Below are 27,651 nucleotides of genomic sequence, written 5' to 3'. Positions count from 1 at the left end.
TAAATTTGCTCTTTGGAACTCTCAGAAGGCCTAGGAGGCTAAAGTTTTTCTACAAATAAGAGGCAGGTGGAGGACATGGTGTGTGGGAGGGGTGGTTTCTGTCCTGGGAAGGCCGCATAGGGTCCTGCTTGATTACATTTTTAGTGCTTTTTTTTACATCTTTATTGGAGTATAATTGCTTTACAATGGTGTTTTAGTTTCTGCTTTATAACAAAGTGAATCAGTTATACATATACATATGTCCCCATATCTCTTCCCTCTTGCGTCTCCTTCCCTCCCACCCTCCCTATCCACCCCTCCAGGCAGTCACAAAGCACCGAGCTGATCTCCCTGTGCTATGCAGCTGCTTCCCACTAGCTATCTACCTTACGTTTGGTAGTGTATATATGTCCATGCCTCTCTCTCGCTTTGTCACAGCTTACCCTTCCCCCTCCCCATATCCTCAAGTCCATTCTCTAGTAGGTCTGTGTCTTTATTCCTGTCTTACCCCTAGGTTCTTCATGACATTTTTTTTCTTAAATTCCATATATATGTGTTAGCATATGGTATTTGTCTTTCTCTTTCTGACTTACTTCAGTCTGTATGACAGACTCTAGGTCTATCCACCTCATTACAAATAGCTCAATTTCGTTTCTTTTTATGGCTGAATAATATTCCATTGTATATATGTGCCACATCTTCTTTATCCATTCATCCGATGATGGACACCTAGGTTGTTTCCATCTCTGGGCTATTGTAAATAGAGCTGCAATGAACATTTTGGTACATGACTCTTTTTTTTAAATTTTTTTTTGCTTTATAACAAATTTAATCAGTTATACATATACATATGTTTCCATATCCCCTCCCTTTTGCGTCTCCCTCCCACCCTCCCTATCCCACCCCTCCAGGCGGTCACAAAGCACCGAGCTGATCTCCCTGTGCTATGCAGCTGCTTCCCACTAGCTATCTACCTTACGTTTGGTAGTGTATATATGTCCATGCCGCTCTTTCACTTTGTCACAGCTTACCCTTCCCCCTCCCCATATCCTCAAGTCCATTCTCTAGTAGGTCTGTGTCTTTATTCCTGTCTTAACCCTAGGTTCTTCATGACAATTTTTCCCTTAAATTCCATATATATGTGTCAGCATACGGTATTTGTCTTTCTCTTTCTGACTGACTTCACTCTGTATGACAGACTCTAGGTCTATCCACCTCATTACAAATAGCTCAGTTTCGTTTCTTTTTATGGCTGAGTCATATTCCATTGTATATATGTGCCACATCTTCTTTATCCATTCATACGATGATGGACACCTAGGTTGTTTCCATCTCTGGGCTATTGTAAATAGAACTGCAATGAACATTTTGGTACATGACTCTTTTTGAATTACGGTTTTCTCAGGGTATATGCCCAGTAGTGGGATTGCTGGGTCGTATGGTAGTTCTGTTTGTAGTTTTTTAAGGAACCTCCATACTGTTCTCCATAGTGGCTGTACCAATTCACATTCCCACCAGCAGTGCAAGAGTGTTCCCTTTTCTCCACACCCTCTCCAGCATTTATTGTTTCTAGATTTTTTGATGATGGCCATTCTGACTGGTGTGAGATGATACCTCATTGTAGTTTTGATTTGCATTTCTCTAATGATTAATGATGTTTAGCATTCTTTCATGTGTTTGTTGGCAGTCTGTATATCTTCTTTGGAGAAATGCCTATTTAAGTCTTCTGCCCATTTTTGGATTGGGTTGTTTTTTTTTTGTTATTGAGCTGCATGAGCTGCTTATAAATTTTGGAGATTAATCCTTTGTCAGTTGCTTCATTTGCAAATATTTTCTCCCATTCTGAGGGTTGTCTTTTGGTCTTGTTTATGGTTTCCTTTGCTGTGCAAAAGCTTTGAAGTTTCATTAGGTCCCATTTGTTTATTTTTGTTTTTATTTCCATTTCTCTAGGAGGTGGGTCAAAAAGGATCTTGCTGTGATTTATGTCATAGAGTGTTCTGCCTATGTTTTCCTCTAAGAGTTTGATAGTTTCTGGCCTTACATTTAGGTCTTTAATCCATTTTGAGCTTATTTTTGTGTATGGTGTTAGGGAGTGATCTAATCTCATACTTTTACATGTACCTGTCCAGTTTTCCCAGCACCACTTATTGAAGAAGCTGTCCTTTCTCCACTGTACATTCTTGCCTCCTTTATCAAAGACCAGGTGACCATATGTGTGTGGGTTTATCTCTGGACTTTCTATCCTGTTCCATTGATCTGTCTTTCTGTTTTTGTGCCAGTACCATACTGTCTTGATTACTGTAGCTTTGTAGTATAGTCTGAAGTCAGGGAGCCTGATTCCTCCAGCTCCATTTTTCGTTCTCAAGATTGCTTTGGCTATTCGGGGTCTTTTGTGTTTCCATACAAATTGTGAAATTTTTTGTTCTAGTTCTGTGAAAAATGCCAGTGGTAGTTTGATAGGGATTGCATTGAATCTGTAGATTGCCTTGGGTAGTAGAGTCATTTTCACAATGTTGATTCTTCCAATCCAAGAACATGGTATATCTCTCCATCTATTTGTATCATCTTTAATTTCTTTCATCAGTGTCTTATAATTTTCTGCATACAGGTCTTTTGTCTCCTTAGGTAGGTTTATTCCTAGATATTTTATTCTTTTTGTTGCAGTGGTAAATGGGAGTGTTTTCTTGATTTCACTTTCAGATTTTTCATCATTAGTGTATCGGAATGCCAGAGATTTCTGTGCATTAATTTTGTATCCTGCTACTTTTCCAAAACTTTCCCTCTGCTATATTTTGGAAGAGTTTGAGAAGGATGGTGTTAGCTCTTCTCTAAATGTTTGATAGAATTCACCTGTGAAGCCATCTGGTCCTGTGCTTTTGTTTGTTGGAAGATTTTTAATCACAGTTTCAATTTCAGTGCTTGTGATTGGTCTGTTTATATTTTCTATTTCTTCCTGGTTCAGTCTCAGAAGTTTGTGCTTTTCTAAGAATTTGTCCATTTCTTCCAGGTTGTCCATTTTGTTGGCATAGAGGTGCTTGTAGTCATCTCTCATCATGATCCTTCGTATTTCTACAGTGTCATTGTTACTTCTGCTTTTTCATTTCTAATTCTGTTGATTTGAGTCTTCTCTTTTTTTTTTCTTCATGAGTCTGGCTAATGGTTAATCAATTTTGTTTATCTTCTCAAAGAACCAGCTTTTAGTTTTATTGATCTTTGCTATTGTTTCCTTCATTTCTTTCTCATTTATTTCTGAGCTGATCTTTATGATTTCTTTCCTTCTGCTAACTTTGGGGTTTTTTTTGTTCTTGTTTGTCTAATTGCTTTAGGTGTAAGGTTGGGTTGTTTATTTGAGATGTTTCTTGTTTCTTGAGGTCGGATTGTATTGCTGTAAACTTCCCTCTTAGAACTGCTTTTGCTGCGTCCCACAGGTTTTGGGTTGTCGTGGTTTCATTGTCATTTGTTTCTAGGTATTTTTTAGTTTCCTCTTTGATTTCTTCAGTGATCTCTTGGTAATTTAGTAATGTATTGTTCAGCCTCCATGTGTTTGTATTTTTTATAGTTTTTTCCTGTAATTGATATCTAGTCTCATAGCATTGTGGTCGGAAAAGATACTTGATATGATTTCCATTTTCTTAAATTTACCAAGGCTTGATTTGTGACCCAAGATATGATCTATCCTGGAGAATGTTCGATGAGCACTTGAGAAGAAAGTGTATTCTGTTGTTTTGGGATGGAATGTCCTATAAATATCAATTAAGTCCATCTTGTCTAATGTGTTATTTAAAGCTTGTGTTTCCTTATTCATTTTCATTTTGTATGATCTGTCCATTGGTGAAAGAGGGGTGTTAAAGTCCCATACTGTTACAGTGTTACTGTTGATTTCCCCTTTTATGGCTCTTAGCATTTGCCTTATGTTTTGAGATGCTCCTATGTTGGGTGCATAAATATTTACAATTGTTATATCTTCTTCTTGGATTGATCCATTGATCATTATGTAGTGTCCTTCTTTGTCTCTTGTAATAGTCTTTATTTTGAAGTCTATTTTGTCTGACATGATGCTACTCCAGCTTTCTTTTGATTTCCATTTGCATGGACTATCTTTTTCCATCCCCTCACTTTCAGTCTGTATGTGTCCCTGGGTCTGAAGTGGGTCTCTTGTAGACAGCCTATATACGGGTCTTGTTTTTGTATCTATTCAGCCAGTCTATGTCTTTTGGTTGGCGCATTTAATCCATTTACATTTAAGGCAATTATCGATATGTATGTTCCTATTACCATTTTCTTAATTGTTTTGGGTTTGTTGTTTTAGGTGTTTTCCTTCTCTTGTGTTTCCTGCCTAGAGAAGTTCCTTTAGCATTTGTTGTAAAGCTGGTTTGGTGGTGCTGAATTTTCTTAACTTTTGCTTGTCTGTAAAGGTTTTAATTTCTCCATCAAATCTGAATGAGATCCTTGCTGGGTAGAGTAATCTTGGTTGTAGGTTTTTCTCCTTCATCACTTTAAATATGTCCTGCCAGTCCCTTCTGGCTTGCAGAGTTTCTGCTGAAAGATCAGCTGTTAACCTTATGGGGATTCCCTTGTATGTTATTTGTTGCTTTTCCCTTGCTGATTTTAATATTTTTTCTTTGTATTTAATTTTTGATAGTTTGATTAATATGTGTCTTGGTGTGTTTCTCCTTGGATTTATCCTGTATGGGACTCTGTGCTTCCTGGACTTGATTGACTGTTCCCTTTCCTATGTTAGGGAAGTTTTCAACTATAATCTCTTCAAATATTTTCATAGACCCTTTCTTTTTGTCTTCTTCTTCTGGGACCCCTGTAATTTGAATGTTGGTGTGTTTAATGTTGTCCCAGAGGTCTCTGAGACTGTCCTCAGTTCTTTTCATTCTTTTTTCTTTATTCTGCTCTGCAGTAGTTATTTCCACTGTTTTATCTTCCAAGTCACTTACCCATTCTTCTGCCTCAGTTATTCTGCTATTGATTCCTTCTAGAGAATTTTTAATTTCACTTATTTTGTTGTTCATCATTGTTTGCTCTTTAGTTCTTCTATGTCCTTGCTAAACGTTTCTTGTATTTTCTCTATCCTGTTTTCAAGATTTTGGATCATCTTTACTATCATTACTCTGAATTCTTTTTCAGGTGGACTGTCTATTTCCTCTTCATTTGTTAGGTCAGGTGGGTTTTTACCTTGCTCCTTCATCTGCTGCATAGTTCTCCATCTTCTCATTTTGTTTAACTTACTGTGTTTGGGGTCTCTTTTTCTCAGGCTGCAGGTTCATAGTTCCCATTGTTTTTGGTGTCTGCCCCCAGTGGGTGAGGTTGCTTCAGTGGCTTGTGTAGGCTTCCTGGTGGAGGGGACTGGTGCCTGTGTTCTGGTAGGTTGGGCTGGATCTTGTCTTCCTCGTGGGCAGGGCTGCATCCGGTGGTGTTTTGGGGGGTGGGTCTGTGAACTTAGTATGATTTTAGGCAGCCTCTCTGCTAATGGGTGCGGTTGTATTCCTGTCTTGCTAGTTGTTTGGCATGGGGTGTCCAGTACTGGAGCTTGCTGGCCATTGGGTGGAGCTGGGTCTTAGCGTTGAGATGGAGATCTCTGGGAGAGCCCTCGCCAATTGATATTACCTGGGGCTGGGAGGTCTCTGGTGGTCTAGTGTCCTGAACTTGGCTCTTCCACCTCAGAGGCTCAGGCTTGACATCAGGCCAGAGTACCAAGACCCTGTCAGCCACATGGCTCAGATGAAAAGGGAGAAAAAAGGAAAGGAAAAAAAATTAAAAATTATTAAAATAAAAAAATAATAATTAAAAAAAGAAAAAAGAGAGCAACCAAACCAGTAAACAAACCTACCAGTGATAACAAGTGCTAAAAACTAAACTAAGATCAACATAAAAATCAGAAACAAATCAGTCACAGACAGCAAACCCCAAGTCTACAGTTTCTCCCAAGTCCACTGTCTCAGTTTTGGGACGATTCGTTGTCTATTCAGGTATTCCACAGATGCAGGGTACATCAAGTTGATTGCGGAGATTTAATTCACTGCTCCTGAGGCTGCTGGGAGAGATTTCCCTTTCTCTTCTTTGTTCGCACAGCTGCTGGGGTTCAACTTTGGATTTGGCCCCGCCTCTGCGTGTAGGTCGCCCTCAGGCATCTGTTCCCACCCAGACAGGAGGTGGTTAAAGCAGCGGCTGATTAGGGGACTATTGCTCACTCAGGCCAGGGGGAAGTGAGGGGTAAGGTACTCATAATTGTAATGTGGGGCGAGCCTGCAGTGGCAGAGGCCGCTGTGATGTTGCAACAGCCTGAGGCGCGCCGTGTGTTCTCCCGGGGAAGTTGTCCCTGGATCACGGGACCCTGGCAGTGACGGGCTGCGTAGACTCCCGGGGGGTGGGGGCTGGGGGGTGGATAGTGACCTGCGCTTTCACGCAGGTTTTTGGGTGGCGGCAGCAGCAGCGTTAGCGTTTCATGCCTGTTTCTGGGGTCCGAGCTGGTAGCCGCGGCTCACACCCATCTCTGGGGCTTGCTTAGGCGGTGCCCTGCCTTCTGTGGGTAGACAGGGAAGGAATCCCCTCTCTTGCGCACCCCGAAACAGTGGTCTCTTGCCTCTTAGGCAAGTCCAGACTTTTTCGCAGACTCCCTCCTGGCTAGCTGTGATGCACTAGCCCTCTCAGGCTGTCTTCATGCAGCCAACCCCAGTCCTCTCCCTGGGATCTGACCTCCGAAGCTCGAGCCTCATCTCCCAGCCCCAACCTGCCCCTGGGCGGGTGAGCAGACAAGCCTCTCGGGCTGCTGAGTGCTGGTTGGCACGGATCCTCTGTGCAGGGATCTCTCCGCTTTGCCCTCTGCACCCTGTTGCTGCGCTCTCCTCCGTGGCTCCGAAGCTTCCCCCCGCCACGCCCCGGCTCCGCCAGTGAAGCGTCTTCCTAGTGTGTGGAAACTTTTCCTCCTTCACGGCTCCCTCCTAGAGGTGCAGGTCCCGGCCCTCTTCTTTCTTCTGTCTCTGTTTTTTCTTTTGCCCTACCCAGGTACATGGGGAGTTTCTTGCCTTTTGGGAAGTCTGGGGTCTTCTGCCAGGGTTCAGTAGGTGTTCTGTAGGAGTTGTTCCACGTGTAGATATATTTTTGATGTGGAAGGAAGGTGATCTGCATGTCTTACTCCTCTGCCATCTTGAAGGTCCCCAACAATTGATTTTTGTTTATTGATCTTATATTCTGCAACTTTGTTGAACTCATTTATTAGTTCTAGGAGGATTCCTTAGGGTTTCTGTATGTAAGATCATGTCATCTCTTGAATAAAGATAGTTTTATTTCTTCTTTTCCAATCTGGATGCCTTGTATTTCTTTTTCTTGCCTAACTGCTCTGGCTAGAACCTCCAGAACATTGTTGAAAAGAAGTGTCAAATGTGGATGCCCTTGTCTTGTTACTGATCATAGGGGGAAAACATCCATCTTTCACTGTTAGGTTATCATGTTTGCTGAGGGCTTTTTTAGATGACCTTCATCAGGTTGAGAAAGTTCACTTCTATTTCTAGTTTGTTGAGTGTTCTTTTTTTAAATTAATTAATTACTTTATTTATTTATTTATTTATTTTGGCTGCATTGGGTCTTTGTTGCTGTGCATGGGCTTTCTCTAGTTGCAGCGAGTGGGGACTATTCTTCGTTGCAGTGCGCGGGCTTCTCATTGTGTTAGCTTTTCTTGTTGTGGAGCATGGGCTCTGGGCCCACAGGCTTCAGTAGTTGTGGCTCGCGGGCTCTAGAGTGCAGGCTCAGTAGCTGTGGAGCACGGGCTTAGTTCCTCCGCAGCATGTGGGGTCTTCCTGGACCAGGGCTCAAACCCGTGTCCCCTGCATTGGCAGGCGGATTCTTAACCAGTGTGCCACCAGGGAAGTCCTGCTGAGTGTTTTTTAAATGAAAGCGTGTTAGATTTTGTTAGATGATTTTTGTCTATTGAGATAATTATGTGATTTTTGTCTTCATTGATTTTTTAGATGTTAAATCAACTTTGCATCCCTCAGATACACTTGGTCATGGTGTATACTTCTTTCTATATGTTGCTGGATTTGGTTTACTTAGTATTTTGTTGAGGATTTTTACATTCATATTCTTAAGGTATTGGTCTGTAGTTTTCTTATGTCTGTCTGGTTTTGGTATCAGGGTAATACTGGCCTCATAAAATGAGTTGGGAAATGTTCTGTTTTTTTGGAAGAGTTTGTGAAGAATTGGTATTACTTCTTTGACTGTTTTTTGGAATTCAGCTGTGAAGCCATTGGGGTCTGGGCTTTCTTTTTGGGTAGTTTTAAAATTACTAATTCAATCTTGTTGTTTGTTATAGATCTATTCAGATTGTCTGTTTTTTCCTTGGGTCAGTTTCAGTAGTTTGTGTCTTTTTAGGACTAGTAGCAATGTCTTCTCTTTCATTTCTGATTGTAGTATATGGACTCTCTTTCTTTTGGTCAAACTAGGTAGATTTGTCAATTTGTTGATCTTTTCAAAGAGCTAGGTTTTTGTTTTTCTGTTGTTTTTCTTTTTCTATTTCATTGATTTCCACTCTAATCTTTATTTTTTTCTTGGAACAGTCAAGAAACAACAATCCATGCTGTGCCTGGGAACAGTAACTGCAAAGAAAGAGGAGGGGGTGCAGCTCTGTGGCTCTTTGTCCCCTGTTTGTTCTTGTCACGGTCTTACTGCTGAACTGAAGGGGCTGATTTCCTTGTTTCTTGTCTGTCTCTCTAGCTAGAATGTAAGCTCCAAAGAGTGGGGAACTTGTCTGTCTTTCTGCTGTGCCTGCCTGCATGGAGGAGGGCCTGGCACAGGGGAGAGGCTCAAGGGTTTGTGGAGGAACAAAAGTTCTGACTTCACACAACATAAATATGTTGATAGCAGCAGGGAGGCGAGAGGACAGTTTGAGATCTTGGTCTATAAAAGTGCTTTCTAATGATAGTTTGAATTCCTTAGAGTTTAAGTTTTGTTTGTAGTAGTTTTTCTAAATGTTTTGTATTTTGAGGTTCTGGATTACAGTAACTGAATTTCAAAGAAGACTTTTCTGGATAGTGAGTTTTTATGGGAGAAAGTAGTCAAGAGGCTTGGGGTCCCTTGGGTGATCCTGGGGCTTTGGACAGTGTCTCACGTCCTGGGTCCTCTGTGTTTTCTTATGTAAAAGAAGGAATATTATACTCGATGATCTAGATGTAAGAACCTTTTAGGGTCAGGAGCCATAATATGAGGATTCTGGAAAAACAATGGCTACTTAGCCTTGATTAATATTTGTGCACTTCACATTTTAACAGGACCAAGACCTGGTCGGTCACCCCATTTGTGTCAGAGCGGAGCAGTGTGTTGGTGTTTCTGCCAGGTGAGTGTCATTCTTTCGTGATCTAGAATCTGCGCTGGATGGAGACTAGTTTGTGTCTTGCACATATTGTGAAAAATGGTATTTGTTGTGCGGGTTTATTCTTTTTAGACTCTGGGAATGCGAATAATTGTGATTTTCGGTTTGACTTCTTACTATAACTTTTGTGTTGCTAAAAACGTAGATAATGAACAGTTTAACTTTTTGAGGGCAGTCTGACCCCCTTCAGAAAAAATTGGCTATGTTAAATTTGCTATTTCATATATATGGTTATAAATGTGAAGTAATTGTCATCAATCTGTATTTAAAGTTTATTTAATAATAATATCATTATTGTAATACCATGAAAATCATCAAGATAGCCCTTGAGTTCCTTTTTCTTCAGTATTTGACAAAATAATCTCTTAAGATACTTAAAGATTAATTTTTGTTAAATTGTACTTTTTCAAAATGATGATTTTGATTTTTTGATCAAGTGGTTTAGCTTGATGAAACCTTATGACAATAATTCATGTATTTTTTGTTGTTGGAAGGTAATATGTAGAACATATGAGTATTTGTGCTAATTGTGGTGGAGAACAAAAAGCATGAATAAAAGTAACATTTTACTTTGGAATGCAACATGAGAGTTTAAAACTTTGATCATGTTTTGCTTAGGTTGATACGGATTAGTTTTATATCCAGAAAACAAGTATTAGCTGGCAGTGGTATGGAGTTGCATTTGTCCCAATAAATATTTGTCAGTGATTGCTGTGTGCATAATATTGTATCAGGGAAGAAATGACCAAAGTAGTCAGGGCAGTACTGTCTTAAGAACACCTGATGTGAAATAAATGCTTTCTAACTGCTAAACATTGCCTGAATAAAATATGTATAAATGATATTTCACAGTTAAGTTTGTTGTTTTTCTTTTGTGTGTTTATGTGAGTTCATTTGACAATACATTTATTTCATTAATTGATCTTTTGGGAATGGTTCTGTGTTAGTTTTTTTAGGGCTGCTGTAACAAAGTGCTATAAACCGGAAGGCTTAGAACAAGAGAAATTTATTTTTTCACTCTGCTGGAGACTAGAAGTTCAAAATCAAGGTGTCAGCAGGACCCTGCGCCCTTTGAGGCTCTGGGCAGAGTCCTTCCTTGACTCTTCCCAGCTTCTCTTGGCTGTCAGTCTTTGGCCCTCCTGGGCTTGTGGCTGCAGTACTTCTATCTCTGCCTTGATTGTTACATGGCGTTTTCTGTGCGGGTGTCTTCTTACGAGGACACCAGTCCTTTTGGAATAAAGGCCTATTTTTCTCCACTGTGACCTCATGTTAACTAATTATATCTGCAGTCATGCTTTATTTACAAATATGAACCTTATGAAAAAAGTTTAAAACGTCTCTGTGACCAAGACTTTTTAAATATTATTTTTTGGTTGTAAAATTTTGCATAATCAAAGTAGGACATTTGGAAAACCAGTGGGGGGAAGAGAGGAATGTAAAATTACTCATCTCATATGGCCAGCACTCACAGGCAGTCATTGCTGTGGAAAGGAAAACATAGAAAGAATATGGTTTTTCTCATATTTTTGAGTTACTGGTAGTCAGTGTCATTAGGCATTTTTCACTTGTAATTCTGATATATTTAGGTGAAGAGGATAAAAGTCAGGTAAAATGAATTGGTCAAAGCCGTATTTATAAAAGGTGTCGTCTTAAGTTAAAGGTTGTTTTTTAGAAATAAATACAAATCTTTTTTTCCCCCTCCACTTTTTTTCTTCCCTAGGTCTGGGTGAAATTAACTATATGCATGAACTTCTTACAAACATGGTTCATAAAAGGTGTGTTTAAAATGATACTGTTGTATTTTTACTTGTAAAGCATTGTATTGTTTCTAGCTTAAATAATTTTAATGATCTCAATGAGTAGTTATTCATTTTCATATATATCTACTCTTTATGGATATTTTATTTCATTTACTTCTTTCTTAGGTTACTGGTCTATCCACTCCATTCAAGTGTGAGTTTGGAAGAACAGAATAACGTGTTTTCAAGTCCAGTGCCTGGGTACAGAAAGGTAGGACAGCTGGGAGACCAGTTCTGAGCACTTAGGTACATTTTCCTTAGAGACTCTGCTAATGAGAAGTGCTGACATTCCAGCTGTTTGTGGGGTATGTTCTGTAGCTGGTGGTTAGTCACCTAAACAAGCACTTGCCTGATGAGCCAAGTATGTTATTTCATTTTGTCTTTATTTTATAAATCAGTTTGCTAAGGTTTTTTATTTCCTCAGCCTCAGGACATTGTTTCTAGTGGATTTCAGTGCCTCTTACCCCCAGCAGTTCTCAAACTGTGGGACTGTTCTCTTGTCCCTGGCACTGCTCTGGGGATTTTGGTTAGAACCCACATTCTTAGTCCTGGTTTAAGAGTATTTCTTTAATTTTCTTTTTTATGTGTGAATGATGGGATTGTCTTATCACAACCCTTCTAGTGCTGCTTGAGATCATCAGGGACCCCAGACATTCAGCCCAGCCCCCTTGATTCCAGTGAGAAGGTTCTGCATCTCTAGGGGCCGCCTAAACCTTGCATGGCAACTCAGGGCTCTTATGTACTGCAGACCTTCCTGGGAACTTTAGCCTGGTTGTGCTCTGTGCCCCTGGGTAATTCCAAGACCCCCTGAAGCTATCATATCTGAGGTCAGGGAGAGCTGTCTTTGCCCTGTTTCTTGCTGCTTTTATGAACCTTCTGTGTTGCATGGGCCTGGTTTTCCGTACATCAGGGGCTTCCACGGGACCCCTGGAATGATTCCACCAGGAAAAGGCTGTATCTTAACCTTGAGGTGTAGGGGTTAAGAGCATGCGCGGGGAGTTGGACAGGTGACACGGGTCTCTGTCCCCTGTAGGCGTGTCCTCTGAGCACGTCACTTCTCAGACTTAATTTTACTGTTGGAAAGTAGAGTCGATGATATTTACCTTGCAGAGCTGTTAGGAAGGTTAATTATAATAATATATGTCCGTCCTTAAATTGTGGTAGTGCTACAGTGCCTGACACGAAGTAGGTGTCCAATGATTGGATGCTGGTACTACAGGTAATAGCTAATATTTATTGAGCACTTGGTTCACGCCTGGAGCAGTTTTAAGCATTTCACGTTTATTAACTCAAGTAATAGGGAAGATATTATCGTTATCTCCATTTTATAGATGAGAAAACTGAGGTTAAGTAGTCCAGGGTCCTACGCTGGGGTTCAGAGCAGGTTTGGCTGCTGAGCCCGCACTGTACTGACTCCTCCTCCTCGTCCCCCGACCCCAGGACCCTTGACTAACTGTGACTTCTGTATAAAATAGAAAAAATGGCTAATTTCAGCATTTGAGCCCAGCACCTAATGATTTCCTGTATATAGTGAGCATGTCAGATTCTTCTTTTGATGTTTGATAGATCATTCTGTCCACCAACATTGCGGAGAGTTCTGTCACCGTTCCAGACGTCAAATACGGTGAGATCCTGCTGTTTTCCTCACAACGTAAACCATAGTGTTTGTAGCCTGTGTGTCCCTCCGGAGTTGTTCTTCCCTGTCTCTTCCCTGTCTCTTGCCCTGTTCTGGAGGAGAGAATGTAGGAAAGTGGGTTCCGAAGTTCCTCCTGGACTTCTCTCTCCCCCGCCCTCCTCTGAGCTCACGTGTCCGTTCAGCCGGGCACCCTCTGCGGCGCGGCTACTCACACACACAGGAAGCGATCGGGGGCGTCCTCGGGGCGCCGTGGGCAGTAGGAGAGCTTTGGGGCTGCCCCCGCTGGACACAGTGACTGGAGGGAGGGGCCCGAGTCCGCCCCGTTGCTGCAGGTCGTTGAGAAAGACACCACGTCAGCTCGGGGTGAGGCCGCTCGTAGTCTGGTCTCCCACGTGTGTGTCCTTGATGACGTTGGGAGGTTGTGTTAATTCACGCTCGGGAGCCTGCCGCTTGCCGGGCGCCGTTCCCGGTGGCAGGCAGGTAGGCGTACGGGGCGAGGGAGGCGTGTTGTCTTCGGGGGGAGAGCCAGGCAGGTAGCAGGGGAAACAATAGGTGCAATTTCAGGTCGAGGTAGATGTTATGTAGGGAAATAAGTCAGAGGAAGGGGTTACAGTTAATTGGGTAAATGACCTTTTAGACGGGACGATGTGGGAACACCTCTGTGAGGACGTGACAGCTGAGGAAGGCGTGACTTGGGTGAAGAGTGAGCGTGGGAAGAGGCGGGACAGCTTGGGGAGCAGCTGCGAGGAGCAGCAAGGTGGCCAGTGTGGCTGGGACAGGTCAGCCGGCGCCACGGCAGCGCTCCGTCTGTGCCAGCGGCCGTCCAGGTGCTGCGGGGACAGTGCACAAACAGGCGAGGCTCCCTTCTCCTGACACATGGTGGGGGCGGGTGTTGACACGCAGGCGATCAGTTAGACAACCACCCACGTGCCGCCAGGTAGACTGCGGCATGTCCAGAGGAAGAGGGACGGGAGGCGCCAAGTCCCTAAGGAAGAGCGCGGGACAGCCGGGAGGCCGGGCGAGCTGGACGGGGCGAGGTCAGGGGGGTCCCGGGCACCAGGGCACCAGTGGAGGCCGCCAGGGCATCGGAGACTCCAGCTTTTCCCGAGGGAGCCGGGGACGTCAGCGACTTGTGAGGGAGCAACGACGGCGCGTCAGGTCCGCTCGACAGCCTGTCGGGGGCGTGGTGGGGGGGGAGACGGAGACGGGGCCGAGGAGAGGGCGGGAGGGAGTCGGGTGCCTTAGGAGGGGAGCCCGCGGGGGGGCAGAGGCGGCGACGGCCGTTCCTTGCGGAGCCTGCGGGAATTTGACTTGCTGAGGGGTCAGGTGCAGCGCTTTCGCGGCTCGTGGTGACTCCCCGCCGTGCGCCCCACCCCCGGGAGTCGGCGGAGACTGGCCCGGGTTGTTGAGACGCCGGCGGACGTCCCGGGGGCGGCCTTGAGGAGGTCTGGGCCAGGGCTCCGCGCCGCCCAGGGAGCACGAGCGGGCGGTTCAAGGCGGGGAGCCCGGGGAGGCGCGGCCGGCTTGGAGGGGTCGCGGAGGGTCGGCGCCGAGGCATTGGTTGTCGTGAAGCCAGACGGCGCTCCTGAGGCAGTTTCTGTGACGGGCGGGCGGGCGGAGAGCCGGGGCAGCGGCCGGAGCGCTGGCGGGCCCAGGAGAACGTGTGTGCCAGGCCGCGCGGGGCCCAGAGGCGCAGAGGACGCGTGGGAGCCGGCGTGGGGGAGGGGCGAGGCACCTGGTGGGCGGCTTGGCCCCCATCCTGGGGAGGAGGCCGATGTGGGCGGCGGGGTGCTGCCGAGGGGCTCAGGGTCCTCTGATGGCCTCTGCATTCCCCGTGAGCCGGAGGCCGGGCCTCAGCTGAAAGCGAGCAGGACAGGAAGTGCCGGAGGTGTGAGGAGGCTGGATGGACGGGGCAGCCTGAGTCCCGAGGGCCGCTGGCGACCGGGAGCTTAAAGGGCGCCGTCAGCCTGCAGCCCGTTTTGTTTCTCTTCTTCCCTCTCCCGCCACTTGGGCTGCGCAGTGTAGCTGGAGAGCTGTGATCAGCAGGCCTGGGGTCGAGTCAGCTGAGCAGACCAGGGTGACGGGAGGCCAGGGGTCAAGGCAGATGTGTGGAGCGGTCACAGTGGGGGCTGGGAGCCCGTGGCTCGGTCAGGAGGGAAGGAAGGTCATTAGGCGACAGGGCGGGGACAGTTAGCAGCAGCCCTGACGTGCGCAGGTGGCAGGTCCGTTTGTAGGGTTTAAGGACTGCTGGGGTAGGGTTACAGGACGGGGTGGGTGGTGGTGGTGCCAGGGAAAGATGCTTGCGATTGAGATTGGGGGGGTCAGGTAGGGCGGTGGGAAGGACATGCTGAGACAGGTGGGAGACGGGGTCTCGAAACCGAGGGCCTCGGCGCTGCCAGCAGTGTTTTTATGGGAATGGAGATCCCCAAACGCTATGGCGGGAGGAGTGTTCAAGAGCCCTGGGGAGCCAGCAAGGCGGGGTGCTGGTGGTGGTGGTGTTGCAGTCAGTGAGCAGGAGGTTCCTGAGGAGGGACGCAGCGCTGAGGAGCAGGCCGAGGCCCAGGCGGGCGGGCACAGGAACCAGCACCGCCCCCCCAGCTGCCTGCTCCCCTCCCAGGGGCCGGGAGCGCCTGTCCTGGGGAGAGCTGCAGGGGCTCCTGTCCCTGGGTTTTACGGGTGAGGACGCTGCAGCACAGAGATGCTGAGAGGCTGTCCCCCCCGCCCGCGCACACATGGGATTGGGACCTGGCAGTCCCCCACTTCAGCTGTGCTTCTGTGCAGCCCCGTGAGGCCGGCCTGTCGCTGCAGCCCGCGTCGGCTTGTATTATGACGTGTGGGCTCTTACGGGGCATATGTTCTTTCTGCCCAGACTCCCAGGACTTAGAAGAAAGAATGTGACCCCAGCCTCCCCGTCCTAGGCAGTCGGGAATGGCCGGTGCATTTCCAGAGGCTTCTGTGTGTACACTAATTCTAAAGGCTGTGTGTTTCATAAATTGTCTTGTCGCTATACATTGTGATTGTTACACAATTATTTCTTGCTAGCCTGGTATTTACATTCCCTTTTTTAAATGACAGTTATAGATTTTTGTTTGACTAGAACTCTGGTTTGTGATGAAGATACGAATTACCAGAGCCTGCGATTGAGTTGGGCCTCTAAAACCAGTTGTGATCAGAGAAAAGGTAAGGCATTTGTGTTCCAGCACAATAATGGGAGTTGGTGGCGCATTCGGGAGTCTTCTTGAATTTTTTGCTTTTTGTACGTTTAGTCTTATTCAGAGATTTCCTTTATTGGAACCGGTTTTAAGTTCTAAGCAACAGCATTTCATACTGTCAGGCTCTCTGTTCAAATCCACGATCCTCCTCGTGTCCATTGAAGTAGGTAAGAGCCTTTGCACATACTGGATGAGCGTCCTGTCACCTTTCACAGTGACTAGTTACGGAAGCTGTGCGGGTTACTTGTTAATTGCTGCTAGTCCTTTCTCCGACTTGTCTCCAAGTTTTGATCCTTCTGGGATGATTTTTTCCTGAGTTGAGCTGGCTCCACGGAGGGGTCAGCCTTTTCTGCGAGTGCACATGGTGTATTGTTGGGGAGACGAGGGTGTGGAGTCCTTTGTCGGGGCCAGGGTGTCGGGGGTGGGTGGGCGGGGCTTTGGCCACAGTGGCCGTGCAGTTGCCTGCGGGGAGTGGCCCCAGGGCACAGCCTTCTCGCCATGGACTGAGACGCAGCTTGTGCTTTATGAGAGAGCCTTCAGGGAGGACAGCTGAAGGACTGCTCCAAGAATACCTGTTGGGTTGGGTCATAAAGCTACCACATCAAAAAACAGAATAGGGGCTTCCCTGCTGGCGCAGTGGTTGAGAGTCCGTCTGCCGATGCAGGGGACACGGGTTCGTGCACTGGTCCGGGAAGATCCCACATGCCGCGGAGTGGCTGGGCCCGTGAGCCATGGCCGCTGGGCCTGCACGTCTGGAGCCTGTGCTCCACAACAGTGAGAGGCCCGCATACCGCAAAAAAAAAAAAAAAAAAAAAAAAAACCAAAAAAACCCCAAAAAAACCCAGAATAGAGGCCACATTTATTGAATGCTTGCCACAGGCCAGGCACAAGTCTAAGTGTTTTCCGTGTACTTACACATTTACCCCTCATTCCCCCAGTGAGGTAGCGCGCTGTTAACACCCCGACTTCTCAGTGATGCAGCTGACACACAGAAGGAGTAGCCTGCTCGGGTTACCCTGGGAAGTGCTGGGACTGAGACTAGGACCCAGACGTACGGCTACAGCCCGCAACTTTAACCATGTTGTCGTGTTACCTCTCTTGACATGACTTGCCTGGAGAGGGATTAAGAGAGAATGATTAAGGGACTTACCTGGTGGTGCAGTGGTTAAGAATCCGCCTGCCAGCGCAAGGGACATGGGTTCGAGCCCTGATCCCACAGGCTGCGGAGCAACTAAACTCATGCGCCACAACTACTGAGCCTGCGCTCTAGAGCCCGTGTGCCACAACTACTGAAGCCTGCACGCCTAGAGCCCGTGCTCCGCAACAAGAGAAGCCACCTCAATGAGAAGCCCTCACACCGCAAGGAAGAGTAGCCCCCGCTCGCTGCAACTAAAGCCCACGCACAGCAATGAAGACCCAACACAGCAAAAAAAAAAATTTAATTAATTAATTAATTTTTAAAAAAGAATGATTAAGGAGTCACTGAAATACGGTCATAGAGAGCTTCTCTTTGAAAAACCTTTGAAAAACCTTATGTATTGTTATAATCATCTCAAACCCCCCCACCAAAAAAAAACCCAGAACATAAAACTATGCTTAGAAGAAGTGACTAGAAATATTGTTAGCCAAAAAGTTCATTTGGTTTTTGCCCTAAGGTGTAATGGAAAAAAGCCAACCCAGTAGATACACAAAAATGTTTAAAGTGATTATTTTTGGGTCAGTCTTGAGATATAGGAATTGTATCCTTTGTCTTTTTGTATGTTCAAAATTTCTATGATTAGAAAATTTTTCCCATACAGGAAGTTGAAAATATAGTACATAGAGTCCCTTGAACCCTAGCCCCAGCATCTCAGCTTGTTATTGGTGACACCTCCTACCTCAGTGCAGCATCAGCCCAGGCAGCTGATGTCAGCACAGGGCTGGACCGCGGACCCTAGTCAGTTGCCCAGGTTCACACCATGCAGGCTTCTCTCCAGTTGATCCCGTGTGTAGCCACTGCCACGGTCAGGACACAGAACTGTTCCAGCTGCCTTGAAGGAGCTGCCTGGTGCTGCACCTCTAGTCACACTGTCCCCTGCCACTCTCTGCCGACCTCGAACCCCTTCTTCATAGCCATAGCTGCAGCCTTTCAAGGACAGTATTTAGGTGGAATCGTACCGCATGTAACCTTTTAAGACTGGCTTTCTTCACTCACTGTAGCGTCCTTAAGCTCCATCCAAGTTGCTGCATGTGTCAAAAGTTTCCTTTTTATTGCTGAATCATATTTCATTGTATTTTGAAAATGAGTAAAGGGAAACCTCTCTAAAATGGAGGGGGAGGTCAGAAGGGGGCGCTCTTGTGCAGTACCACTTGAAGTACCACTGGAGCTCAATTACAGGAAGATGCCAACTTCAGATGCCCACAAGAACCAGCAACAGGAAAGAAGCATCAGTTATAGGCCCCAACAGGAAAAACTGTGCCTGGCATCTCCCACAAGAAATCGTCTGCCCCAGCAACTCGGCCAATGAGAAACCATCCCCACCCTGAACTCTCGCTTTTCTCCAGTGGACTTATGTTCCAAACAACCCCTCCCAGCTTCCTCCTTTTTCTCTATAAAATAATGTTCCTCTTCCTTATATGGGACTTGCCTATGGTTTTTGCCATAGCTTGCTTGTCCCAAATTGCAATTCTCTGCTATTTCTGAATAAACCCATTTTGCTGGTAAAATTACTGTTTTTATTTATTTATTTATTTTGAATATTTATTTATTTGGCTGCACCAGGTCTAGTTGCAGTACTCGGCATCTTTTAGTTGCGGCACTTGGGATCTTTTAGTTGTGGCATTCAGGATCTAGTTCCCTGACCAGGGATCGAACCCAGGCCCCCTGCATTGGGAGTTTGGAGTCTTAACCACTGGACCACCAGGGAAGTCCCAATTACTATTTTATTTTTAAGGTCAACAGTACCATTCACCTGTTGAGGGACATTTGAGCTGTTTCTAGTTCTTGGCAATTACAAATAAAGCCACTGTGAATATTGATGTACAAGGTTTTGTGTGGACATAAAATTGCATTTCTCTGGGATAAAAGCCCAGCAGTGCAGTTACTGGGTGGTATGGTAAGTATATGTTTACTTTTATAAGAAACTGCCCCAAACTATCTCCATGGTGGCTGTACCATTTTACAGTTGTACCAGCAATGTGTGAGATCTGTTTTTTTCACGTCCTTGCCAACATTTGGTGTACCACTATTTTTTATGTTAGCCATTCTGAAAGGTACATAATAATATCTCATTGCAATTCTAATTTGCATTTCCTTAATGCTAATGAGGTTAAATATCTTTTCTTATGCTTATTTGTCTTCTGTATCTCTTCAGTGAAATGTCTGTTCAAGTCTTTGGCCCATTTTCTAACTGGATTGTTTGTATTTTTATTGTTGAGTTTTGGGAGTTCTTTATATTATATATACTAGATACAGTCCTTTATTAGATAGGTGGTTTCCAAATATTTCACCCAGTCTATATTTTGTCTTTTAATCCTCTTAACAGGGTATTTCATAGAGAAAAAGTTTTAAATTTTGGTGTGGTCTAACTTATCAGTTTCTCATTTTATGGATCATGCCTCTGGTGTCATGTGTAAAACTCTTCACCTAGCCCTAGGTTGCAAAGATTTTTCTCCTGTGTTTTCTTCTAGACATTTCATAGATATGTTTTGCATTTGTATCTGTGATCCATTTGAATTAACTTTTGTAGATGATGTGAGGTTTGCTTATGGATGCCCAGTTGTTCCTGCACCACTGTTCTCCTCCCATTGAAGGCTTCTGTACCTCTGTGAAACATCGCTTGGGTGTACTTGTCTGGGTCTATTTCTGATTCTTCATTACGTTCTATTATCTGTGTGTTTTTCTCTCCACCAATACCACACTGTCTTTATCTCTATATAGTAAGACTTATCATGAAACGGATGGATTACTCCCACTTTATTCTTCATTTTCAGAATTGTTTTAGCTGTTCTACTTTGCCTTTCCATATAGACTTTAGAATAATCTTGTCTATATTCACACACAAAAAAGCCTCCTGTGATTTTGCTAGGAATTGTGTTAACCTGTACATCAGTTTGTGGAGAATTGATATATTTGCTGTTTTGAAGCTGCGTATCCCTGAACATACTGTGTCTCCCTTTATTTAGGTCGTCTTTGATTTGTTTAATCAGCATTGTGTTATTTTCAGCCTACAGATCCCTGTGTATGTTTTGCTAGATTTACACCTAAGTATTCATTTTAATTTGGAGGGAGTATAATGATTGTGATGGCATTTTTTTTTTTACAAATTTAATCAGTTATACATATACATATGTTCCCATATCCCCTCCCTTTTGCGTCTCCCTCCCACCCTCCCTATCCCACCCCTCCAGGCGGTCACAAAGAACCGAGCTGATCTCCCTGTGCTATGCGGCTGCTTCCCACTAGCTATCTACCTTACGTTTGGTAGTGTATATATGTCCATGCCGCTCTTTCACTTTGTCACAGCTTACCCTTCCCCCTCCCCATATCCTCAAGTCCATTCTCTAGTAGGTCTGTGTCTTTATTCCTGTCTTACCCCTATGTTCTTCATGACATTTTTTTTTCTTAAATTCCATATATATGTGTCAGCATACAGTATTTGTCTTTCTCTTTCTGACTTACTTCACTCTGTATGACAGACTCTAGGTCTATCCACCTCATTACAAATAGCTCAATTTCATTTCTTTTTATGGCTGAGTAATATTCCATTGTATATATGTGCCACATCTTCTTTATCCATTCATACGATGATGGACACCTAGGTTGTTTCCATCTCTGGGCTATTGTAAATAGAGCTGCAATGAACATTTTGGTACATGACTCTTTTTGAATTATGGTTTTCTCAGGGTATATGCCCAGTAGTGGGATTAATTCCGGTTTTCACATGCTCGTTTCTAGTGTATAGAAATGTGATTGATTTTTGTGTGTTGTTATTGTGCCCTGTGACTTGCTGAGTTCACCGACTAGTTCTAGGAGTTGATTTTGGTTTTGTCCTTACCTTGGGATTTTCCATCTAGACAGTCCTGTCATTTGACGATACGGTGGGTAGATGGTGGCAGGGGCAGCAGTCTGGACTCTGCCCTCCGTCTCCTGTGGCAGGACAGCTGGTGGGGGCAGAAGGGGACAGGGGTCCAGGCTCCACAGGCGGGGAAGGAAAGCTCCTCCCTGGGCTGCCCCATTGTTTAAAAGCTGAGTATTGGTGAAGGATCCCCCCTCCCCACCTGTCTCCTCTCTCTCAGATTTTATTATGTTTGGGAATAAAGGAGTTTCCACTGCACAGGCAATACCATCACAAGAGAACAGTCGTTTATGGGATGGTCTCCGTGGTCCAGGCCTGGTTTTGAGCTGTTTGCATGTGGTCACTCATTTCATATGAAGCCATTGTCTTGAAGGACGCCTTTGCAGAGGTGTTGGGATGGGTAGCAACCAGCCATTTCACTGGGGCTTCTCTCGCCAGCTTGATGACTTTCGTTTGGTGACCTCTGTATTTTTACCAGTATGAACGATGCATTTGCAGGAGATGTGTGGTATTTAAAATGTTTTGATTGCCATTGTATTTTGGGGCCAAGGTGGTTCTCTTTAGAAATATGCATTGGATTTTCCACTATACATCACTGAGTAGGAGTCAGCACTTAATCTGTATATAGAAGATCACTTCTAACGCTTATTCTGAAGTTTTTACCAAACTGACCTGGTTTGGTAGAAGATAACGGAAGTTTTTCTTAATATTTAATGGTTATTCTTAAATATATCTTTATGCTAGTGTTAAAGTAATTAATGCCAGAGTTTGAATGTTTCTCCTTTGCAGGCCGTGCTGGACGAGTATCTAAAGGATACTGTTACAGACTCATATACAAGGATTTCTGGGACAACTCCATCCCCGACCATGTCATTCCTGAGATGTTGGTAATAAACTTTGGTCATCTTTATGACATAGTTTGTTTTTTGTAGACAGTTTTGCTAAATAGTTTAATATAATTTTGAGTGTCGTATGATTTTGATTCCAGAAAAATCACTCTGATCAAACTCATCTTTAATCACAGAACTGGCTTCTATTCACTAAGCACCAGTGAGGGACTTCACACCCATGTCACGTTTCTGGCCCTGTAGGAGGACTGTCCACAGACGCTGTTGCTGTGTGCTTTTATAGTTCGTGCTGTGGACCTGGCTTCTGTCTTTCCTCTCCTGCCTCTCTCTCCTTTCTCTCCCCACTTCCTCTCCTTTCTTTCTCACCCTTTCCCTTTTCCATCTTCCCTTCTTTCTCTCTCTCCCTCTCCTTCTCTTCCCCCATCTCTTCATCTCCCCATTTCTCTCTCTCCTTCTCCCACCCCTCTTTCTCTGTTTTCCTTTCTTCTTTTTCTCTCCTTCTCTCTCTAAAGTACTAGTCATGTGAATAGGTTAATTGATTTACTTATTTTTACTGTTTCTAAATTTCAGTTTTGTTCTTTTCAGCGTTGTCCATTAGGAAGCACAATATTGAAAGTGAAATTACTTGATATGGGTGAACCGAGGGCTCTGCTGGCAACAGCCCTTTCTCCACCTAGCCTGAGTGACATTGAACGCACCATCCTTCTGCTGAAGGAGGTGGGACCATCTGATACTTGTTCATGTTAGGAAACGCTAAGATTTTTTGGGTGAATTTTAGAAGTTTCATACTGTGGATATCTTTAAGGTATTTTGACAGTTGTAAATAATCAGCATTTGCTTGGAAAAGCATGTCGTGACTGATTTTTGACTCCAGATTTTATATATGTTGTTCAGACCAGCTTTGTTAGTGGTCTGAAGCCGAAGCTCCTACTCTCTCACCCCGCCCCCCGGGGGGGGTTTCTGTTTGTGGGCGGGGCTGAGGAGCGCCGGATGGGAGGTGGCAGCCGTAGAGCTCCGCTCTCCTGCCCTGGCTCTGTGAGCCTCCTGCCCACTGCCCCTCCACTTCTGCCCTTCACCCTCATGCCAGCCTCTCCTCTTCCTGTTGCCGGAAGCCCTGCCCTGCTCCCGTGATTCTCTGACCCTCCTCCGACCCACGCTCCGCTCTCGCTGCTTGCAGTGCCCAGCGCCCCGGCCTGGGCGCCTCCACCTGTTGGGGCCGTGGACATCCTGCCTCGGGCCCTCAAAGCTGGGGCTGCCTCTGATACCTTGGGTACCTGCTTGGGCGCCCGTAAAATACACTCAGTCAAGTTGCGGATGTCGTTTTCTGTGCACAGCCTGCACGTTTGGGCTGAGTGACCACGCGACGTGGTGGTGGGAGGTGTGGTTTAGTGCTGTGCGTGCCGTGGTCGTTAAATCTGGGGCTTAGGTAGACTTTTGTGGCGTAGCTTGAGTGTCACCTCCCAGCATTAAAAAATGATAAAATGTGTTCTGAATGTCAAAAAACGAATTAAAAAACTTTAGTATCAATCTTTCATAAGTTGACTTAGGTATCTTTTAGAACCTTATTCACCAAAATTTGGTCGTTTAAACTGTTTTAAACTCCCTGCCTTAAAGAAGAAAAGAGTGTGAATAAATCAGTGCTTGCTAACTGCACTAATTTATTTTATAAAGGTTGGAGCACTTGCGGTGAGTAGGCAGAGAGGAGATGAAAACCCCCATGATGGTGAATTGACCTTCTTAGGAAGAGTTTTAGCCCACCTTCCTGTTAATCAGCAACTTGGTAAACTCATAGTCCTCGGACATGTGTTTGGATGTCTAGATGAGTGTCTTATTATAGGTGAGTGTGGGAGCCGAGAAGCGGTAATGGAGGGTAATGTAAGGCTACTCCAACAGTCTTATCTTCTCTTTGTTTTTTCTCTTGTTAGCGGCATCTCTTTCTTTGAAGAATTTTTTTGTGATGCCTTTTAGGCAGCATCTTGATGGATATAGGTATTTAACTTCATATTTTTAAAAGTCACTGTGTTGGGGCTTCCCTGGTGGCGCAGTGGTTGAGAGTCCGCCTGCCGATGCAGGGGACATGGGTTCGTGCCCCGGTCCGGGAGGATCCCACATGCCGTGGAGTGGCTGGGCCCCTGAGCCATGGCCGCTGAACCTGCGCGTCCGGAGCCTGTGCTCCGCGACAGGAGAGGCCACAACAGTGGGAGGCCCGTGTACCACAAAAAAAAAAAAAAAAAGTCACTGTGTTTTAATGGTGTCAAGTGACACTGTTTGTCGTCTGTTTATAGGAGCAAAGTGGATTTCTGTGGCAACAGTAAGAGTGACTGTGCTGCGCTTGTTGAAGCGTTCAGGGTAAGTTTTCCCAGCGTGAGCTGTGAAGGCGGCTGCCACCGCTTGTCAGCACATGCCGTCTCCACCAGAAGCACCGTGAGGGTTGCCGATGTCCATTAGTAAGCAAAGTGTGTTGGGAGATGGGGACTTCCCTGGCGGTCCAGTGGTTAGGACTGCACGCTTCCACTGCCGGGGGCGCAGGTGCCATCCCTGGTCGGGGAGCTGAGATACTGTAAGCCTCGCGGCACAGACAAAAAAAAAAAAATTGTGTTGGGAGAAGTAGATGAGGGTGGGAGTCCAATTCTATGAAGTAGATTGGAAAAATTAAATTTGTAAATGTTCTGTGGTCAAAATATGTTGAAATTGGACTTACTCTATTCACTAACCAAATTTTTTTATTTTGAAACTCTGGATCATTTGTTTTTAGGCTTGGCAGACTTGTAGACAAAGAGGAGAGCTGCGACATCCGAAGGTCGGTGAGCTGTTTCTTTGTGGATGGCTGCCCGTGTTGTGGAAGCTTCCTGAGCCTTCTCTAGCTCAGCCTCAGCGCTCTGTGTGAACTGGCAGTGTTCAGCCTGAGCGGAGGTCACTGTGGACGGTCCTTAGGGTCCGCAGGCCAGGGCAGCTCCTGGGCCCACCTTCAGCTGTAGTCACTTCCCAGAGGCAGCCGTGCTGCCTGTCGCCCACCCCTGGGTAGTAGTGACCCTTCCTGTGTCAGGAGCCTCTTAGCTGCCAGTACTAAATACCTGTGGGACGTGCCTCGGCATGTTGGCTCAAAACTAAGAAACCCAAAGCTTTTCCTTCTGCTGTTTTCAGCAAAGTTTTAGAAAATGGGCTTGAAAAAACCAACCTGTTAGCCTTCATTTTTTTGGGTGGGCGTGGTTGCATGTTGTTCTTCTCCTTCTAAACTGACTAGGTTCAAAAGATTGTTGATAGGTCTGTGTGTTTAAATTTGCCATGCCTAGATGTATCCTTAAAATAACTACATGAGTTACTCGTGAAAGGCACCTTTTACAGAGTCAGCCATATTATTTTTCTTGTTGGTATATATTCTTTTTGGTATATACTTTTAGCTGAGATATATGTATTACAGTAGCCAAATTAGCTCTCATTTGTTACATTAATATTGAATATTATCCTTTTATGTATTTAAAGGATGAACTTGACTGGGGACGGTTAAATTACATTCAAATCAAGAGAATTAGAGAGGTAAGTTATAAATTCTTTGAATGCAAGTAAAGATGACTTACCAAATGTTTATCAAGTACCAGCAATACCCAGGGTAGCAGAGAGTATCCAAGAAGTACATCCTCGTTTCCAGCTTTGGTAGAACTTACGTGTTCCATTCACGGTTACAGTTGACTGCAGCTGAAGGACACAGATTAAGGTCAGCACAGGTAAGAGGCGGGTGGGAGGAGCCAGGAGAGACCAGGTGCCGGCTTGCAGCCGTCCTGTCCTGGTGCAGTCTTCTGGGCAGCACGATGTGTGACAACCCGCGTGAAGTACTGCAAGCCAGGGAGGCTGTCCCGAGCCTTGGCGTCCAAGGTTTTATTGAGGGTTGGTTACATAAGTGTGGGGTGCCCACATGGCTGACCTTAACTTCCTTAGTTTTTAACCTCTCCAGAGGTTACTGATACTGTATGTCCCCACCATACAGAAGTCACATTGCTACCATGAACTGTTTGTTGTGTCCAAGGCCTCAGGTAAACAAAGTCACTCTTACAAGGCAGGATATTCCAAGGGCCTGGGGGTGAGCTGCCAGGAGCCAAAGCTTTCTTTGGAATGTCCAGGGTGTGGACAACCGGGCCTGCTGACTTAATCCTTTATTGCACAGTTTGCAAGACAATCTGTCTGTTTTATTTTTATTTTCAGAGAACTTACTCTTGGTTTGATTTGTCAGTTTTACTGTGCAGGTGTTTTGAGGGAAGGGGAAAGGTGGAGGATTTCAAAGGATTGATTTTTAATTTTTTCCATTAATTTAGTTTTTCTGTGTCTATTGGTTTACGTTTTTAGGCTTACTGAGATGAGAATTTAATTTATTAATACTTTCAATCTTTCTAATTAAAGGTATTTAAAGCTGTGAATTTTCTTATGAGTACAGTTTGGGGCACATCTCGTTGATTTGTGACATGTAGGGATCTCACTGTTATCCCTGTCTGTAACTTATTTTAGTGTTCGTTTCCTCCTTGATTCAGAGTTTTTAGAAGAATATTTGAGTTTCCAGGTAGAAATATTTTTAGGTATCTTGTTTTTTTGTTAATACTTTTGTTTTTATTGCATTTTGATCAGAGAAAGTGACTTGCATAATTTTTAGTTGATTTTTTTTTTTTTTTTGCGGTATGCGGGCCTCTCACTGTTGTGGCCTCTCCCGTTGCGGAGCACAGGCTCCGGACGCGCAGGCCCAGCGGCCATGGCTCACGGGCCCAGCCGCTCCGCGGCATATGGGATCCTCCCAGACCGGGGCACGAACCCGTATCCCCTGCATCGGCAGGCGGACTCTCAACCACTGCGCCACCAGGGAGGCCCTTTAGTTGATTTTTAATTAAAGAAGTTGTATGTATCAATACTACAGCCTTACAGAAGATTTTTTTTTTAATAAACTTATTTTTTATTTATTTATTTTTGTCTGCATTGGGTCTTTGTTGCTGTGCGCGGGCTTTCTCTAGTTGCGGTGAGCGGGGGCTACTCTTCATTGAGGTGGCTTCTCTTGTTGCGGAGCTTGGGCTCTAGGTGCGCGGGCTCAGTAGTTGTGGCATGCGGGGTCTAGAGCGCAGGCTCAGTAGATGTGGCACACGGGCTTAGTTGCTCCGTGGCATGTGGGATCTTCCCGGACCAGGGCTCAAACCCACGTCTCCTGAGATGGCAGGGAGATTGTTAATCACTGCACCACCAGGGAAGTCCCCTCTTTGCTTGTTTTTAATCACAAAAGAAGTATACGTTTATGGCAGAGGTTTCGGAAGTGTTTAAAGGACTTAAAGCAAAGGCTGTGATCATGGTCTCCTGTTCCTCTGACACCTGTAGATGACTGTGTTTGTGCATTTGCAGTGGTTTCCTGTGTGTGCGTGTGTGCTTATATACTGGGATCATAAAGCATATACAGCTTTGTATCCTGGTATTTTCTGTTAATATTGTATTGAGCATCCTTTCCATTCTTTATTAATTAATCTTTAATAAGATGGTTCTTTAAATGAGTTTTTAAATTTTTTCATTTATTTTTTGGCTGCATTGGGTCTTCGTTGCAGTGCACAGGCCTCTCATTGCGGTGGCTTCTCTTGTTGCGGAGCACGGGCTCTAGAGCATGTGGGCTTCAGTAGATGTGGTGCGTGGGCTCAGTAGTTGCTGCTTGCAGGCTCAGTAGTTGTGGCACACGGGCTCATTTGCTCCACAGCATGTGGGATCTTCCCAGACCAGGGCTC

At 45.1% G+C, this 27,651-nt stretch overlaps 1 protein-coding gene across 1 annotated transcript in view; it reads left to right on the top strand.

The window, feature by feature from the left end:
- TDRD9 (tudor domain containing 9) overlaps positions 1-27,651 on the top strand; it is a 110,572-nt gene that overhangs the window by 50,584 nt on the left and 32,337 nt on the right. The window contains exons 11-22 of the mRNA XM_060097867.1: positions 9,255-9,319; positions 11,076-11,130; positions 11,281-11,365; positions 12,721-12,778; positions 15,866-15,970; positions 21,849-21,946; positions 22,493-22,624; positions 23,579-23,744; positions 23,833-23,896; positions 24,193-24,256; positions 24,663-24,707; positions 25,391-25,444. Of these exons, the coding sequence (XP_059953850.1) occupies positions 9,255-9,319; positions 11,076-11,130; positions 11,281-11,365; positions 12,721-12,778; positions 15,866-15,970; positions 21,849-21,946; positions 22,493-22,624; positions 23,579-23,744; positions 23,833-23,896; positions 24,193-24,256; positions 24,663-24,707; positions 25,391-25,444 (991 nt within the window). The remainder of the gene's footprint in view (positions 1-9,254; positions 9,320-11,075; positions 11,131-11,280; positions 11,366-12,720; positions 12,779-15,865; positions 15,971-21,848; positions 21,947-22,492; positions 22,625-23,578; positions 23,745-23,832; positions 23,897-24,192; positions 24,257-24,662; positions 24,708-25,390; positions 25,445-27,651) is intronic.

Source organism: Mesoplodon densirostris, chromosome 4, assembly GCF_025265405.1.
Source record: "Mesoplodon densirostris isolate mMesDen1 chromosome 4, mMesDen1 primary haplotype, whole genome shotgun sequence".
Taxonomy (NCBI): Eukaryota; Metazoa; Chordata; class Mammalia; order Artiodactyla; family Ziphiidae; genus Mesoplodon; species Mesoplodon densirostris.
Note: the sequence above shows the minus strand (reverse complement) of the source record. Positions and strands in the feature narration are given on the sequence as shown.